We start from the raw sequence: 18,356 nt of genomic DNA on the forward strand, positions 1-18,356 counted from the left end.
TATAGTTCCATGATAAAGTTTTTGCATAGCACATGGGAGGCATTGGGTTCAATTCTCTGCACAACTGGAAAAAGTGAAGGACTTTACCAGCTTTCAAAGTAGTATGAAATGGGTTTCATATAGGATCTTACCCATTTTAGTGAATGATCGCACTTAGAAAAAAACTCCTTGGATATACTCTGCTCCTGACCTTGTTTCTCACTGTTGGTGGGCTCTGGAGCACACCACATTTGCTTCATTTGCAACTTCTCCTACTTTAACTCCTTTCCTCAACATAGCCACCTTACTCATGTAACTCTAGATTCAACAAAAATCAGCAGGGGCTGGGAAGGTGGCTCAGTGGTAGAGTGCTTGCCTTGCATGCATGAGGCCCTGGGTACGTATTCCTCAGCACCACATAAGCAAAAAGAAAAAAGCCAGAAGTGGCGCTGTGGCTCAAGTGGTAGAGCACTAACCTTGAGCTGAAGAGCTGAGGGAAAGCGTCCAGGCCCAGAGTTCAGGTCCCATGACCGGACCCCCCCCCAAAAAAAAAAAAACAAAAAAAAAACACCCAAATCAGCAAAGTTGCCTTCCCTCACCTTTCTGTCTAAATGCCTTCCTTCCCACCACACAATGTCACTAGAATGGTTACTCAACTTGAGCACTGTTTACATTTTGACCCACATGATTCTATGTTGTGCATTGAGGATGGGGGTCACATGCATAGTATAATATCGTCATCCCTGGTCTCTGCCTATTGGATACCAGGAGCATCTTTTCCTTGCCCAGCTGTGGCAATAAAAAATTTTCCAGCCAGGTATGTGGTGACAGATAATCCCAGAGGTAAGGAGGATCACAATTTGAAACTAGCCCTGCAAAAAGTTAGTGAGACCCTCTCATCTCAGTAAACAAGCTAGATGTGGTAGTGTACATCCATAATCCTAACTTTACAGGAAATGATCAAGACTAGTCCTGGGTGAAAAGTTTTGACACCATATCCAAAAAAAAACAAAAAACTAAAGAAAAATTAGCTAGGGGCCTGGGTCAAATGTTAGAGCACTTACCTAGCAAGTGAGAGGCCAGGAGTTTAAATAACAATACCACCAGAAAAATTTAAAATATGTCCCATATTGATTACATTATATTGTATATTATGTATGTAACATTATATTGTAATGACATTCTTTTGTTGTCTATAGTATTCTTGGTCTCAAGAACAATATATGGTAGAGTTTTTGTATATGTGTGCCGGTACTGGGGCTTGAACTCAGGGCCTTGTGCTCTTGCTTGGCTTTTTTACTCACACTGCCATTCTACCACTTGATCCACACCTTCAGATCTGGCTTTTTTTTAACTGTTTAGTTGCAGGTAAGAGGCTCTTGGATTTGTTTGCCTGGGCTGCCTCTGCAGCCTCCTGAGTAGCTAGGGTTATAGGCATATGTTATCAACACCTGGCTCAGATTATTTCTTTCTTAATTTTCATATTTCATGTTGCTGGAGAAAGTAAAAATTTACTTACTAAAAATACATCCTCAAGTGGTTATAACTTTGGACATTTACCCTCTTTTTCATCCAACAAACTTTCAGTCCATGGATCAGAATTTTATTCTTCATTTTTAACATTCATTTAATCAGCACTTTATACATACTCTTAAAACTGCAGTAGCACAGAAATAAAAAGAATATTTATAGAGTCATGTTGAACATCTGCTTGAGTCAGTACCACATGTATTTCTATGAACTCTTTATTAATCTTGGATTAGTGTTTGTTTATATTTACTCAAAGTAAGCCCTAAAAGTAGCTGCTGCATTTCAGGTGTGATTTAAAATAGCATCATATTAATTCAGAAAAGTTTTATACAAATGAGAGTAGGAACATGAAGGCATGGTTTCAGTAGAAGTCGTTTTATACCATGTTGGTGTTTCATTGGTATAAAATGTAATTTTGTTCTTTTGGTGGTCCTGGGGTTTCAATCCATGGCCTTGTAAGTTATTAGGCAGGTGATTCCCCATTCGAGCCATACCCCCAGTCCTGTTTATGCTTTCCAATGTATAGTTTTATTGAGAGGATCTTCTAGGTAGTGCAGTCTGGCCTCAAAACTCTCAGTCCTACTGTGTCTACCTCTGGAGTTTTGGGATTATAGTCATGAACCACCAATGTGCTGATTTTTTTAAAAAGTGGTCTTAGTGTGTTGCTGGAGTTTGAATTGAGTGTCACACTTAATAAGCAGGCATTGTACTACTTCAGTCATGCCCCTAAGCCTTTTTTCTTTAGTTTATTTTTGTGGTATGGTCTGAAAGTTTTGCCCTGAGCAGCCTTAGATAATAATCCTCCTAGATATGCCTCCAGAGTAGCTGTAATTATAGGCATGTACTACCACGACCAGCTACTTCTGTGTTTTGATAATAGTGTTATTAACCAACCATGCTTGCTTAAAATCGGCAGTAGTATTTTTTGTTGGTTCTGGGGCTTGAACTCAGGGCCTGAGTGTTGTCTCTGAGTCTCTTCATGCTCAAGGCTAATGCTCTATCACTTGAGCCATAACACTTCAAGTTTTTTTCTGAGTAGTTAATTAGAGATAAGAGTCTTAGGGACTTTACTTCCTGGGCTGGCTTTGAACCATGATCCTCAGATCTCAGCTTCCTGAGTAGCTAGGATTATAGGCATGAGCCACTGGTGCCTGGCTGATACTGTTTTTAGGCAAAGCTTCTTACCCACTGTTTAAAATACTGGATAGCCTTATGCAAGTGGCTCACACAGGTAATCCTAGTTACTAAGGAGGCTGAGATCAGAGGATCATAGTTTGAAGCCAGCCCAGGCAGGAAAGTCTGGGACATTCTTACCTTGAATTCAGAAGTGAAGACAGTGGCTCAAGTGGTAGAGTGCCAACCTTGAGCAAAAACGAGCTCAGTGACAGATCCAGGGCTCTGAGTACAAGCCCCAGGACTGACCCCTCAAAAAAGCACTAGGATAGATCATGAAAAACCTTGCACTTTAAATTAAAATGTACATTTTCCTTTCAAACAGTTTTAGGTTCCAAATAATTAGAAAATACTCCAATTAGGTGAGCTTATGAAATAAACCAAAAATAATGGAAAATGCTATCAATTAATGTCCCCTAACCTTTTTTGCTCTTTTTTTTCCCCCTAAAGATCTCAACAGCAATGGATATATTTGTGACTATGAACTTCATGAACTTTTCAAGGAAGCGAACATGCCATTGCCAGGCTATAAAGTGAGAGAAATTATTCAGAAACTCATGCTGGATAGTGACAGGAATAAAGATGGAAAGATAAGCTTTGATGAGTTCGTTTATGTAAGTATATGAAAATCTACAATTCGTAGAACTCGCCATTGTTCCTTTGTCTTGTGGGATCTTATAGTATAAATACTATTATGTTAACTCATGAAAACATGTCACTTTAGCAATCTGCTAACTAGTTACCTTCCTTTTCATTGTGCCCACTCTGTTCAGTTAGTTCTTTCATAAGAGAACACTGTAAGAAAGAAAGCTCCTTATGAAAGGTGACCATCTCCTAACAGGATGTCATTATAGGCGTCTTTCAAAGTGCTAAATGACAGCCTTGAAATGATCTTTTTCTCTCATGGTGAGTAGTATGCCCCACAACTTTAATGATATACCCCAACTCAGTCTTAGGAGCTTCCTGAGCTAAACTTGCTGATTAAATAGACGTTTTCTTCTCCTGTGGTAATGGTGTTTAACTATACCATTTTCTCTAGGGTGATCATTTTGATAATGAAAACTTAGAAGCATATCTTTTTAGTCCATTGGGAAAGACATTTCAATGTTTTGTTTGGGAGCATCTGGTGTGGTAGGCACACAGTTCTTTACTAAAGCCTAACTTTTACTTACTGACAGTTGGGGGGTTGAGATTTTTCTAAGACACCAGCCACTTTCAATGTATATTTATTGACACAATATTGACATATTTAAAAAGAGCTTTTCGTTCTTCTCTCAGTTAAGAATATACCATAAAATTTATTGGTTTGGATTTTTCTGAGACAAGATCTTGTTATGCAGCCCAGCTGACCTTGCTCAGAATCCTGCTTCAGCCTCCTAAGTGCTAGGACAGGCAATCACCACTCCTAGCTCCTGTTAAAATTTTATGGATTACTTTTTATTATTAAGGTCATTTTAAGACTAGATTTGATTAGGTATTCTTTTCGATAAATTACAAACTAGTGACTAGTGCCCAATATTTGTCTTAAACTTCCCAGCATTCCTTTCTGTCCTTTCCATAGTTTATTTTTTTCTAAAATTCTCATGTTCTCTCTGATTAGAATTACCTCCTTAAGAACACTGCAGGTCTGGAAGGATAATGACAAAATAATGATGTCTAACTCAGCTGTCAGTATTACAGGGGTAGGGGAGGGTGTTAACTTTTTACAATGCAGACTTGGCTCATAATTATAATGATATAGTTCTTGCCATTTTTCTTTAGAAATACTGATTTCCTCCAACCATTTTTTTGTCTCCAGTTTGGGCCAAAGCCTTTTGCTTTGAATTCTGTGTTCAATAGTAAGTCACAATTTGAGCACTTGCATGTTCTCTGTTGCATAACTCATTCCCCTTGTAACTGCATGTTGAGTTGTGAGTTGAAAGCAGCTCAGAGCAGTTAACTGTGATACAACTTGCACCTAGAAAGGACAGGCCTCAACCCTTAAGATTTGTGGTAGACAAAATTATGGCAGTGTCTGCAAGAACAATGACCTTAGGAAGATTTTTAATTGCGTGTATTTTTGAAAGATGACCACTTCCATGCAGCTTTCAGTGGCTTCTTAAGTGAAGAGGTGGGATAACCTTTGTATATTCTTCAAAAGTAAAGAAAAGGGAGCCAGGCACCAATGGAGACTCTTTCTCTAATTAACCAGTAAAAAGCCTGGCAGGAATTGTGGCTCAAGTGTAAAAGCACCAGTAGGTGAGCAAGAAAGCTGACTGAGGGCATGAGACCCTGGATAAAAACCCCAGTACTGGCACAAAAAATAAAGAAGATGCATAATAATTTTGACAACAACAGAGAAATTTTAAAACCAAGTACTGAAAACATTTTAGGTTAAAATGTTTTAGACCTAGAAAAAGCCAATATGGTTACACTTATTTTTCAAATGAAAACAAACAATGTGGATTTCTATGAAAGGAAATGACTATACCAACACTACCTGGAAACAAGTGGCAACTACAAATAAAATCAATTTGTATTAATTTTGTGGAAGTATACACAGAGGGCAGAAAAGATTCCAAAAGTTATTGTAAATATGTGCTTTTGTTCTAAGCATTTGAAAATGAAATTACTTGATTTTTTAATAGTGGTACTGGAATTTTATGAACTTGGGCTCCTGCTTGCTAGACAAGTGTTGTACTGATTGAGCCATGCATCCAAACCTTTTTTTCTTAATTTGGCTCCTTTTTTGCTTTCTTCCCAGCTGGCTTGGACCATGAGCCTCCTATTTATGCTTCCCACTGTTGCTGAGATGACAGCCATGTGCCATTATGACAAGCTTTTTCTGTTGAGATGGATCTTGCAAGCTTTTTGCTTGGGCTAGCCTTGAACTTTGAACCTCTTAAGCTAGGTGTGAGTCAACTGTGCCTGGCTTGGATGTTTATATTTATGAAATAATGAGATTTTGTGAAAAGCTAATATGGCAATAAATTCCTTGAACAGTGGATCACCATGCTAAGCTCTCATTTTCACAATGAGAATCTTGTTCTTATATAATGACAATAAGTTGTTGATTTTCTTAAGGAATATTTGTAATGTTTCTAACTTCATAAGATTAAATAACATGGCAAAGTTCTTAAAACAATGTCAGGTATATAGTAAAAGCTACATAGATGTTAGTGTCAAGGAGACTATCTTCATTTTATTTATTCATTTGAAAGTGTCTTGCCAAGTTGCTTGCATTGGTGGGAACTCTTGGATCCCCCAAGGGATTCTCCTGCCTCAGCCTCTGTAGTGGCTGGGACTACAGGCACACCATAATACCTGACTACTATTTTTTAAGCAGTATTCTTTTACAAGTTCAGCATTATGAGAATTTCCAGAGAAAGGAGAAATTCAAACCTATTACTTTGGAAATAAATAAGCCCCATATAGTAGAAGCCAGTCAATTTTTTTGTAATTGTTTCTGAAATCTTTCCTTCATAAGTCATATGCCTCTGGGTTGTTTGGGTTTGGCCACTAGGCCTATGTCAGGGTCATTTTTGGGATGGGAAGAAGTTAGCTTCTTGCTGAGGATCTTTGAGAGAAAGGTGATAACACTTATGGAAGAACCAAATACATTCCCTAAAGGGGACTGAAGGAGAGTGGACATTGCTGTGTGGGCAGGAAGTTCTTCACAGATGATGAAACTAGTCCTTCCTCATGGAGGAACAATGGTTCCAAACAATGAGCTCATCTGGATCCCTGCACAGCCTTGAAAAGCTTCATTGAGAAGACTAAAGCACAGTGTTCAGCCTTGTGCTCTGCCTTCTAATATTCTCACAAAGTTAAAGCTGATACTCCAATAGCTTTATCATCCATTCCAGCAGTTGCTTTACTAAAGTGGAAAGGAAAAAGCAAATTCTCAATCAATCTGCATATATGAATTTTTTATTGTCTTACATTAAAAGTTATAATCCAAAGAGCAGGAAAGTACACAATCATTTGGGATTAGCGGAAAGAATGTATTTTAAAGTATTTAGAAAGTAGGGGCTAGGAGTAGAGCTTAGCAGTAGAGCATGTGCTTATTAACTTAAACTGTACAAGATCCTGGGTTTCAGTCTCTAGCACCACAGAAATAAAAGGAAAGGAAAGGGAGGAAGCGAGGGAGTTGGAAAAAAGGCATTATGAGCTTTTTTGTTTTTTTAAAAATTATTATAAGAGTGATGTACAGAGAGGTTACAGTTACATAAGTCAGGTAATAAGACAATGTTACCACTTCCCTCACTCTCTCCCAGTTTTTCCCTCCAGTCCCCTCCCACAAGTTGTATATTTTCATTTTCAACAGTGTCTAGTGAGGACCACTGCTGCATTTGTTCACACTTTGTTCCTCCAGTCATACAATCTTCTTTTTAAAAAATTTAATTAGATTCTTGCATTTCATTCCCAAACATCAGAAGTTGTACTAGACCATAGAAGTCATTTCATTATAATACAATACTACTTCTTTTTTTCCTCCTTTTTCTTTTCATTTTAATCATCACATTTTCCTATGGCACATGCAAATCGGGATTTATCTGTGGGCTGAAATTGTGCTCATTGAAACAGGCTAATTTCTAGCCGGCAATAATGCTTACTACGAAAGCACTAATACAGAGAAAACCAGCCTGGTACATCACTGTGAGGCAGTACTATGTTTTGCCCATTGTACTGTCATGTGGTATGGCAGGAATGAGGAAATGCCACTTCTCAGAAGTTTTTTTAATTGTGAAAATACCGTACAGAGGGATTACAATTACATGGGCAAGGTAATGAGTACATATCTTATCAAGCATTGTTGCCTCCTCCTTTGTTTCCCCTTCCCATCCCTTCCTCCCCCCCCCCCACCACCAAAGTTGTAAAGTTTGTTTTTCGACATAACGACTTGTGCATCTCATTGTTGCAATGGGTCCACCTGTATCCCTATTTAAATGGTTTGTTTTTCCCCTTCCCCTCCACAAATTATACCAACATCAAATACAATGAAAGCAGGGATTCTACCGTGGGGGAGGGACATACAAGGTAACATAGAAATCATCTTATAAATATGTTAGAAACAATTGCAAGAAAGAAAAAACATTTGAGTCCTTATCTTGGGGTTCATTTCACCTAACATCAACTTCTCTGACCTTTTCTGCTTGTCTCAGACATACTAGTTATTGCAAATAACAGAAACCATGAGACCTGTTTCTTTGGGCCTGGCTTACTTCACTTAATATAATTTTTTCCAAATCTTTCCATTTCCTAACAAATGTCATTCTTTCTGATGGAAGCATAGAACCACCTGTCAAATTTTTGGGGGGGGGTCCAGTTGTGGGGCCTGAACTCTGGGCCTGGGCACTGTCCCTCAGCTCTTCAGCTCAAGGCGAGCACTCTACCACTTGAGCCACAGTGCCACTTCCGGCTTTTTTACTTTTGCTTATGTGGTGCTGAGGAATCGAACCCAGGGCCTCATGCATGCAAGGCAAGCGCTCTACCACTGAGCCACCTTTCCAGCCCCAACCTGTCAGATTTTAACTTGCTCCACAATGTTTAACTAAATGACACAGAATTGGAATGAAGTACTTGTCTCCTTACTGAGCCAGGTGCCTTGTTATCAAAAAAGGAAGCTATGGATCAAAACACATTCTAATTCAGTCTTTGCCACATTCCAGGGAGTGACTCAATTCAATTAGTTTGGCTTGAATAATAGAAAAATTACCTGGAGTGTCCAAGTCAGATGAGAGTCGGTGCTATGGAGAAGAAAGTGGGTTTATCATTTGCACACACTATCTAGAAAAGTTAATGTGTCTGTGTATCTTCTGTATTGTAGATATAGACACCAAAAACACTACCTGTAAAATTACTGGCATTCTACAGACTTGCAGATATAGAAAGTGGGAAAACTTGAATCAGTTGTTTCTAGATGCAGGCAAGTCAGTTTTCAGGAAAGGTAAGGGGACAAGAAAGGTAAGGGTATGAGATGATGCAGGCAGCAACCTTGGTACAGATTACAAAATGTCAGTTATTCTGATGGACTAGTTACAAAATCGTTCTCTCCTTGAAACTTGGCAGTCTTCAGCAAGGTTTTAGTATCTCATGGGCTGGATTTTCCCAGCACGAACTGCTATATATTGATATTATTCTAGGCATAGGCTACAATCATGCTGAGATGAGAATATATGTATTCATTGACAGCATGAAAGACCTTTGAGTTAATTTACATTTCTTTAGCAAACTTTCCATTACAGTTGTGTTTCTTTTGATAGGGTCACTTAAATGAGGGTTCTAAACAGCATTTAAAGGAAGTTCTTTGAAGTTTATGCACATTGCTTCTATGCAACTGGAGGCAGTGCTGTACCTTGGTAGATCAGGGACAAGTTTGGGGAGGGGGGTTTGGGAGTATATAGAAATGCCATTAGAATGCCCACCCAGTCAATTTAGTGAGCCAGGATGTGAAATTTGCACTGTTTCAACCTGTTTTATACAATTAGAGTATACACATTAACTTGTTAGCCACTTTCCTTATTGTGAAGATAAGCTAGGTTTGGGGTTATAACTCAGTGGTGGAGTTATCGACCTGAACGTTCAAGTCTATCCTCAGAAACAAATGAGACAGACAGAGACAAAGAAAAGGAGAAGTGAGAGAGGAAGGGAGAGAGGAAAGGAGAGGAACAGATTTTTCAAATCCTGACTCCCTTGCAACTTTTGATTAAATGGATTCTTACTTGAGCTACCATTATGCTGCACTTTTTTTTAAAAGTGCATTTTAAGTGTTTTTAAGTAACATTCTTTACATTGAGAATCGGGGTTAGGAAGTGGCGTTGTGGCTCAAGTGGTACAGCGCTAGCCTTGAGCTGAAGAGCTCAGGGGCAATGCCCAAGCCCAGAGTTCAAACCCCACGACTGACCAAAAAAAAAAAAAAATAGGAAATTAACAAGTTGACCTGTGCTTTTCAACCACCCTACTTTTGAGCTTACAAGGGATTCAATGCATGTAGCACTTCATGTTTTTGGAAAGTGTGTGCAACTGACTTGAAGCTTCATCTGGAGTAGCACCATGATAGATTTGTTTAGCATTGCAAAAACTCAAGCCCAATTTTCCTTTTAACACTCATCACCTGGGGAAAACAATAACCATCAAGATCTAAAATAAGACAAGTATGCTTATTGTTGTGCCTGAATTGTCAATCAACAAAATTCTTTTCTTACTAGATTTTCCAAGAGGTAAAAAGCAGTGATATTGCTAAAACCTTCCGCAAGGCAATCAACAGGAAGGAGGGGATCTGTGCTCTGGGGGGGACTTCAGAGCTCTCCAGTGAAGGGACTCAGCATTCTTATTCAGGTAATGGGCTCCAGGTGATGTAGATGGGAGTAGGGTAGCTACTGTAAGGTCATGGGGGGGGGGGGTTCTGATTAAGAATCCCACCAGCCAGGCGCCAATGGCTCAGGAGGCTGAGATCTGAAGACTGTAGTTTGAAGCCAGCCCAGGTGAATAAGTGTGAGAGAATCTCATCTCTAATTAACCAGCAAAAAGCCAGAAGTAGAGATATGACTCAGTGAAGCCAGAAGTGGAGCTATTACTCAGTGTTGGAGTGTCCATCTTGAGTGAAAAAGCCAAGCTAGAGTGTAAGGCCCTGAGTTGAAGCTTCAGGACCAGCACAAAAACAAAAGAATCCCAGCCAAGTGCCAATGGCTCCCACCTGTAATCTCTACTTAGGAAGCTGAGATCTGAGTATTGCCAGTTCAGGAAGAAAAGTAGCAAGTGAGACTCTTATCTGCAATTAACCACAAGAAGCAATAAGTGGAGTTATGGCTCAAGTGTTAAAGTGCTAATGTGTCCCTTGAGCACAAAAGCTCAGGGACAGCACAGGGCCCCACAGCAGGCAAAAAATAAATAAATAAATCAACAAAAAGAATACCATTGATGTCCTTGGTTAGATGCACTTGAGCTTAGATGTAATACCATAAAGTTATGACAGGGTTTTTTATATGACAGGTTTTTATTGTATAATTTTTTTTAGCTTACAAGAGACACAGTTCATGTCATGATAGATTTTATTACAGTAGAGTTGTGCAGTGCTATAAATGTAAATTTTTTTGTACTGGTACTTGGGCTTGATCTCAGAGTGTGGACACTGTCCATGAGCTTTTTTGCTCAGGGTTAGCACTTTACCATTTGAGCCACAGCTCCACTTCTGGCTTTTTAAAATACTTTATAAGAGTCTCATGGATTTTCCTGCTCATGGCGGCTTCAAACCATCATCCTCAGATCTCAGCCTCCTGAGTAACTAGGATACCAGGCATGAGCTACCAGCACCTGGCTTATACATACAATTTTTAAAAGACTTTATAAGTAACTTCTCTGAGGATCAGTTTACTTACTTTATTGTTTTTGTTCATTTTGGGTTATATCCAAGTATCTGGTGTCCAAAGATGATAACCACATGTTTGTTCAATACTGCTATTACAACTATTTTAGGTTTTTTTTGGGGGGGGGGGTCAAAAGATTAATACAGAGTATGAACTGTTTTTCATTCATGATTTTAGAGGAAGAAAAATATGCTTTTGTTAACTGGATAAACAAGGCCTTGGAAAATGATCCAGATTGCAGACATGTTATACCTATGAACCCAAATACTGATGACCTGTTCAAAGCTGTTGGTGATGGAATTGTGCTTTGGTAAGATGCTAACTTGTTTTATCTACAGATTTCCAAAAATGTCCTTCCATAAACTTGCTCAGTTTGTTTCTAAATGATTGGCAGCTGCATCTCAGGAAAGAAACACAGGAGAATTACCTCACTTCAGTCCCTTTTGTTTCATCTCTTAAGTCTTTCTCTGTAAAGAAAACTGTCAGAGACTGAGATATTCTCTATAGGACAAAAACTCAGCACCCATTTCTTCTCATCACTAGCAAGCAGTACATTACTACTTCGTTCATTTAAGTATGTCAGTGTCTATTCTGAAATGCAATAGCTTCCAAAGGGAAAAAAAGGGCTACCTTCAGTTCACTCTCTCCAGTGACCTATTTTTAAAAAGTTCCTGTCACTGTGACTCCCCCATAGCCGGCAGGGTCTTGGCAGAAGTGATGGGAAAACCTCAGTGCTCTCTGCTGCTGCTTTTCTTTTCAGAGGCAGTGTAGCCCAGTGGTTAAGAGCATGCTCCAAGACTGATAGACCCAGGTTCAAATTCAGGCTCATACACTCAGAAGCCATGCAGCTGTGGACTAGGATAGTGAACTCCACATGTGTTTAGGTTCCTTTCTGTCATGAGCATTCCTAATCCAAAAATCTGAAAGCCAAAATGCTACAAAATCTGAAACATTTTAAGCTCTGACATTTGTAAGGTATATTATCAGAGAAGACACATTTTGGGAGAATGAATCTTGGATCTTTATTACATAGCAGTCTGCAGGCAGTCTGTTGTAATAAAGGCCTGCAGCCCGCTTATACACAACACAGCTAGGACACAGGCCAAGGAGAAAGAAAAGAACAAAAACAATACCAACAAACTAATTCAGCTCTGATGGAGAGCTGAATTGGGACTCTATGATGACTGAAGAGACAGGACACAGGACACAAAAACGGAGACACATGTAAGGGTGCCTATGCTTGTCAGAGTCTAAATAGTGTCCCAGCACAGGACAGGATCACAGAACACTCCCAGTCCCAGGCACTGGACTGACAGGTTCAGTAACCTATCAGCCAAGTGCCTGTCCCTATCTCCAGGGATCTGGGCATATGCATCACCTGGGAGGCGTCACCCTCCCCTAGCATGAAGAAGAGATGCTAGACCCTACCATTCACCATGTGATCAATATGGTGCTGGCTAGACCTGACCTTCCTACTTCAATGACACTGCAAGTGGACTACTCCACACCTAACTTTATGTGGCAAGTCACTGTCAAAATGCAGGTGCACTAAAAATAATGTATAATATTACTTTCTGGGCCAGGGGTAGCTCTATGGTAGAGATGCAGCTTGCCTGGCATGTCTGAGTCCCTGGCTTTCATCCCTAGCACCATAAAAAACAAATCAAAATTACCCTTTGGTTATGTGTGCAAGGTATATATGACACAAATGAAATTTGTTTGACATCCTCATAATAACCTCATTATGTGTATGTAAATATTTTAAAATCTGCAACACTAGTTCCAAGTGTGCAATATTTACCTTCCACACCCCCCATGTGGTAAAATTTAGGCTGAGATTCATAACATTTTAATTGTTTATAGTACCATCTGTAAGAAATTTTATGGTGAATAGGGAAAACCATGCATCTTTCCATATACTATGTATATACATAGAACATACCATGAACCATGGATGTTTTGGGGGCCCTGAGGTTCAATTCTCCCCACCAAATAAATTTTTAAAAATACATAAATAGTATCAAATATGATTGTTTTTTTCTAGCCAGATGCTGTGGCTCATACCTGTAATCATGGCTACTCAGGAGGCTGAGATCTAAGGATTGCAGTTTGAAGCCAGCCCAGGCAGGAAAGTCCGTGAGACTCTTATCTCCAATTAATCATCAGAAAACCTGAATTGGAGGTGTGCCTTTAGAGCACTATCCTTGAGCAAAAATTGCCCAGAGATAGCACCCTGGCCCTGCCCCATGACCAACAAAAGAAAATATTTTCTTTCTAGTAAGTGACAGACTGTAGCCTAACTAATCTTTCTTTATCTCTCCACTGTATTACCAGTACCAAATGGAGTGTCTAGCTTCTTGAGACACTCAGAAAGCATGTGGTGAAGGGGGCTAAGAGTGTAACTCAGCAGTACAATGCTGGATTCCAGCTCAAGCACCATGAAAAAGCAGAAGTAAGACTTGAGTGAATGAAACAATCCCTTGCTTGGATGGGGGTATAGCTCAGTGATAGAAGATGGGGTGGACCTCATGTGTGAGTCTGTTTCTTCCTGTAGCATCAAAAAAGTCTTCTCAACAAATAATGTATTACTGTTTTTTGGATAGAGGGTAAAACTTAAATATAAATTAAATCATGTAGAAGAGTTTCAATGTATATCTGGTTATCATAATTGTTCACTGATCCTTTTCAATATGCAGATTATTCATTTTCAGAATGTAAACAATACAGGGCTAGCAGTATGGCTCAAGTGGCTGAGTGCTTGTATAATAATTTGGAAACCCTGAGTTCAAACCCCAGTATCTCAAAAAAATGTAATCACGAGAAAATATGCCCCTACACTCTATTCAGAGTCTCAGCTACTATAAACATTTTGGTCATATTTTTGGTATTGGTTTTGGTGCTGGAGATCAAACCCAAGGCCTTTTGTATACTATGCAAGCACTTTGCCACCAAGCTATACCTTCAGCTCTTTGGTTGTTTTTTTTTTTTTAAAGCATTTTATGAGTATAGTTTTTTCTTTTAGTTTGTTTTTGTTTTTTATGTCGGTCGTGGTGCTTGAACTCTGAGCCTGGGCACTGTCTCTCAGCTCTTCAGCTCAAGGCAAGGGCTCTACTGCTTGAGCCACAGCGCCACTTCCAGTTTTCTGGTAGTTAGTTGGAGATAAGAATCTCATGGACTTTCTTGCCTGGGCTGGCTTTGAACTGCAATCCTCAGCTTTCTGCCTCCTGAGTAGCTAGGATTACAGGCGTGAGCCACCAGTGCTAGGCTTGTATGTAGTTTTTATTGTGATCAATCAACATGGTTTCTTGTTTAGATCACATGAAAGACATGTTTTATAGACTCTTTAAGAGTAATTAACTTTTTTTCATTTTTGTTGCAGCAAAATGATCAACCTTTCAGTTCCTGATACAATTGATGAACGTGCAATCAACAAGAAGAAACTTACACCCTTCATCATTCAGGTACACCCTGTTCTCCACTCTTGCCATGGAACTGGTATAAAACCAGGAAAGCTTGTTCTACACACTGCATATTTTGTACTCACCACATAGTATCTCATTTAATCCTCAGAGCTGAAACTTAGAAAAGTCTGAAAGTTTGCCAGAGGTTAATAAAGAACTGTGGTGCAAATCTCTGCCTCATTTCAAAGCCCTATGGTCTTTTTGTGGTAGAATATTTCCAGCTGGGTACCACCGTCTCATTCCTGTTATAATCCTAGCTACTCAAGAGGCTGAGATCTGAGGATTACAGTCCTAAGCCAGACTGGGCAGGAAAATCTGTGGGAGTCTCATTTCCAATTAGCCACTAAAAAGTCAGAAGTAGAGATTTGGCTCAGGAGGCAGAGCTCCAGTCTTGAGTGGACAGTGCCCAAGCCATGAGCTCAAGGACAATATTTAAACCCTTCATGAGTTGGCCTATTTAAAGGAATGGAGCATTCTTTCTTTTTCCATTGGAAGAATATTAGACTATTAAATGGTAAAATCCCCTCAGCCTCAGGCATCAGATAGAGATCGGTAGCTTCTAGAACTTGACTTGGGTGCATGCCATACTTCTGGGACTCTCATTAAGACATTTTTTTTGAAATACGACACTATCCACATGGATATATTTACTGTAGTCACTTGGGCTTTTCCTTTAGTGTCAGCATAATTCAGAAGGGGCCAAATGAAACATCTGAGTATTATTTTCAGTGAAAATTTTCACTGGGAAAAATGGAAAGGTCAAAAAGCAAGTGTAATTGTAATTTGGCTGTCTTGCAGGAAAACTTGAATTTGGCTCTGAACTCTGCATCTGCCATTGGGTGTCACGTTGTGAACATTGGTGCAGAGGATTTACGGGCTGGGAAACCTCATCTGGTGTTGGGTCTGCTTTGGCAGATTATTAAGATCGGTTTGTTTGCAGACATTGAGTTAAGCCGGAATGAAGGTAATGGAACACAGTCATTATTGGGAAAGTGGTTTATTGGGGGTATCTTTTTCTATTCATACAAACTATTATACTTTCACTTAAATTGAGGTGATTAGATGATAACTAGAATTAACATAAGATAATGCTATTTAGGCATTCAGGGAAACAGCCTAATTATAACTCTTCTTTTGTAGTAATTTACATTTATCTGGCACTTTAAATTTTATCTACAACAAAGGTACGAAAATAATGTTCCCAAGTCCCCAAAGGTAACAGCCTTTTCTGTAGGGTCCACACAGCCTCTACTGCATGACGCCCCTGAGCTCCATGGTAGGCTATGTCCTGTTATTTATAATGCCTTTTATATTCTATCATAGATTTAGACTGCTTTCACAGTCCTGCCATCTATCTTAGTGTTCCTATATTTCCTGAGCCAGAAAAAAAATTCCTCCATCCTTTTAACAGCATAGACTTCTAGATCTCATTATTTACAGAGTGCATGCTTATATGCAATCCAATGGCTGTCAGGTAGTAGGCAGTTCTCTAAAATTTTAAATGTTGATTATTGCTCCAGATATTCATATTTTATTTCAAAATTTCCAGCATCATTCCCATCATAATAGTTCTTAATTACTTTGATGGAAGAGTATATATTTGGGATTCTCCATATTTTTCAAGGTCTTATAATGTTTGCCAAATCCTATGTTGGACATTTACATATCATAGGACTGGCTTTTGCACATTTTCACAAGATAAGTCCTACTTATCTTGTGTGGTGCAGGAGATAGAACCCAGAGCCTTGTGCATACTAGGCAAGTGCTCTACCACTGAGTTATATACACCCCTAGCCCTAAGGGTTTTGCTTGGTTTCTGTTTTGTTGTGGGAGGATCTGACTGTTACCCAGTTTGATCTTTAACTCTTGGACTCACATACCAGCACCAACCAATAAGGTGGGAACAGAGAAGTGCTACAAGATTCCAGCAATGACCCACTACTCTGCCAGACTTGGTGGATTCCAATATATTAAAGGATCTAGAAAGAAGGAGCTTCTCTAATAGTTTGTCCTTTTTTCTTATTATTATTTTTAATACTGCTTTTATTTTATTTCTGAATTTTTAAATGTTTACTTTTATTTACTTATTTTCTTTTATTTTGTAATCAAGCTTCTGAGCTCAAGTGATCCTCATCCTCAGCCTCCCAAGTAGCAGGGACTTCACAGACATGTGCCACTGGGCCTGGCACTGAGATCCTACTTTTGAATGACTAAAATTGCACCAGTTAGCCAGGTGCTAGTGGCTCATGCCTATAATCCTAGCTACTCAGGAAGCTAAGATCTGAGGATTGTGGTTCAAAGCCAGCCTGAGCAAGAGAGTCTTTAAGACTCTATCTCCAATTAATCATCAGAAAATGAGAAGTGGTGCTATAACTCAAAGTGGTGGTAGGGTGCTGGCCTTGAGCAAAAGAGCTCTTTTGCTCAAGGCCAGCACCCAGGCTCCAAGCTCAAGGCCCATGACTGACCAAAACAAAACAAAACAAAAATGGCTCCAGTTGCTGACATCATATCAATGTTTTCCTTGCTTAATTGATGGAAACTGCGGAAAGAAAACAATTATATTGGCTCATGAAATAAATTAGATATGTAGATGTTGGGTTATTTGATTCTTTCCATCCTTTGATGGTGGGGGGAAGGGTAACCAGAAGGAGGGCTCTGTACATATCAGCACGCTACTTCTCATCTTGCTTAAATCCTTGAGCACCATAATGACACAAATCTATCAAAGATGATCTTTGCCTGATAGAGGTATAATTAGAACTTTAGAAATCAAATAGTACTAACTAATTTTCTTGTCCAACATTAGTCTTTCATTTTATGGGAGGCAGTTATTTCATAATAGATACTCAACTTCTTGGATTTGAGGTCTTTCACTCTGGGGATGGATCTCAGGGCCTTTATACACACATGCTAGTTAAGCACACTACCACTGAGCAACTCCCCCAACACCTGTAGAATGCCTTAATCAAAAATTCCCCCAGTTTAAACATCCTTCTATAATCCCTACTAGCTACTAAATTAGAACAGTTAATGCAAATACATAATTATATAGAAAATGTTAAAGTCAATAAATGTTAAATCTACTTTGGTATTTCAAATGTGAAGAATAATAAAAGTAATATTACTTTATTATATGTTTTCTGTGCATTCTCACAATACAATGTCTATGTATCACTCTGTAAAATAAGTATCTACTCACATATTTATTTTTTATTAGATTATACTCATGAAGCCAGAACTATGCTATACTAGTTCTTACATCTCTATTACTTAAGATTGTCTCAAAAAGACTGGGCAAAGCTGGGCATGATAATGCACACTCATAATCCCAGCCCTTAGGAAGCTGGGACAGGATCATAAGTTCAAGGCTAGCTTGGGTAACGAAGTGAAACCTTCTCTCCCAAGAAAAACAAAAAGGTTGAGTAAACTTGGCGAGACCCTTTGTCATATCATACATTGATTGAAGTTTTTATTTTCTTCAGCGTTGGCTGCTTTACTTAGAGATGGTGAGACTTTGGAGGAGCTTATGAAATTGTCTCCAGAAGAGCTTCTGCTTAGGTGGGCAAACTTTCATTTGGAAAACTCAGGCTGGCAAAAGATCAACAATTTCAGTGCTGACATCAAGGTAACTGCAAAGAGTCAGGATGCTCGGCAATATAATGATCTGGAGAATTGCATCCTTTATAACAGAGGCAGTCCTAATGGTATATCACTATCAACAAGCCATGTTGCCTCTTGGCCTGATGGTAGATTTTATTTTTTTAAGTCCCTTTTGTTTATTAATCTGCACTCTTATAGGCTCTGGCATGCCAGGCAAGTATTTACCTCCTCCACTCCAAGGCATCCACATAGATTTTAGAGGAAA

The 18,356-nt window shown here is 39.1% G+C and overlaps 1 protein-coding gene across 2 annotated transcripts in view; it reads left to right on the forward strand.

Moving 5' to 3' along the window:
* Positions 1-18,356, forward strand: part of Pls3 (plastin 3) — an 89,367-nt gene that overhangs the window by 56,966 nt on the left and 14,045 nt on the right. For both annotated transcript variants that reach the window (XM_042665828.1, XM_042665827.1), the window contains 6 exons: positions 3,133-3,296; positions 9,873-10,002; positions 11,208-11,340; positions 14,410-14,491; positions 15,290-15,455; positions 17,974-18,116. In XM_042665828.1, coding sequence (XP_042521762.1) covers positions 3,133-3,296; positions 9,873-10,002; positions 11,208-11,340; positions 14,410-14,491; positions 15,290-15,455; positions 17,974-18,116 — 818 coding nt within the window. The remainder of the gene's footprint in view (positions 1-3,132; positions 3,297-9,872; positions 10,003-11,207; positions 11,341-14,409; positions 14,492-15,289; positions 15,456-17,973; positions 18,117-18,356) is intronic.

This window comes from Dipodomys spectabilis, unplaced genomic scaffold (assembly GCF_019054845.1).
Source record: "Dipodomys spectabilis isolate Male_0828 unplaced genomic scaffold, ASM1905484v1 ptg000353l, whole genome shotgun sequence".
In the NCBI taxonomy this organism is placed as follows: domain Eukaryota; kingdom Metazoa; phylum Chordata; class Mammalia; order Rodentia; family Heteromyidae; genus Dipodomys; species Dipodomys spectabilis.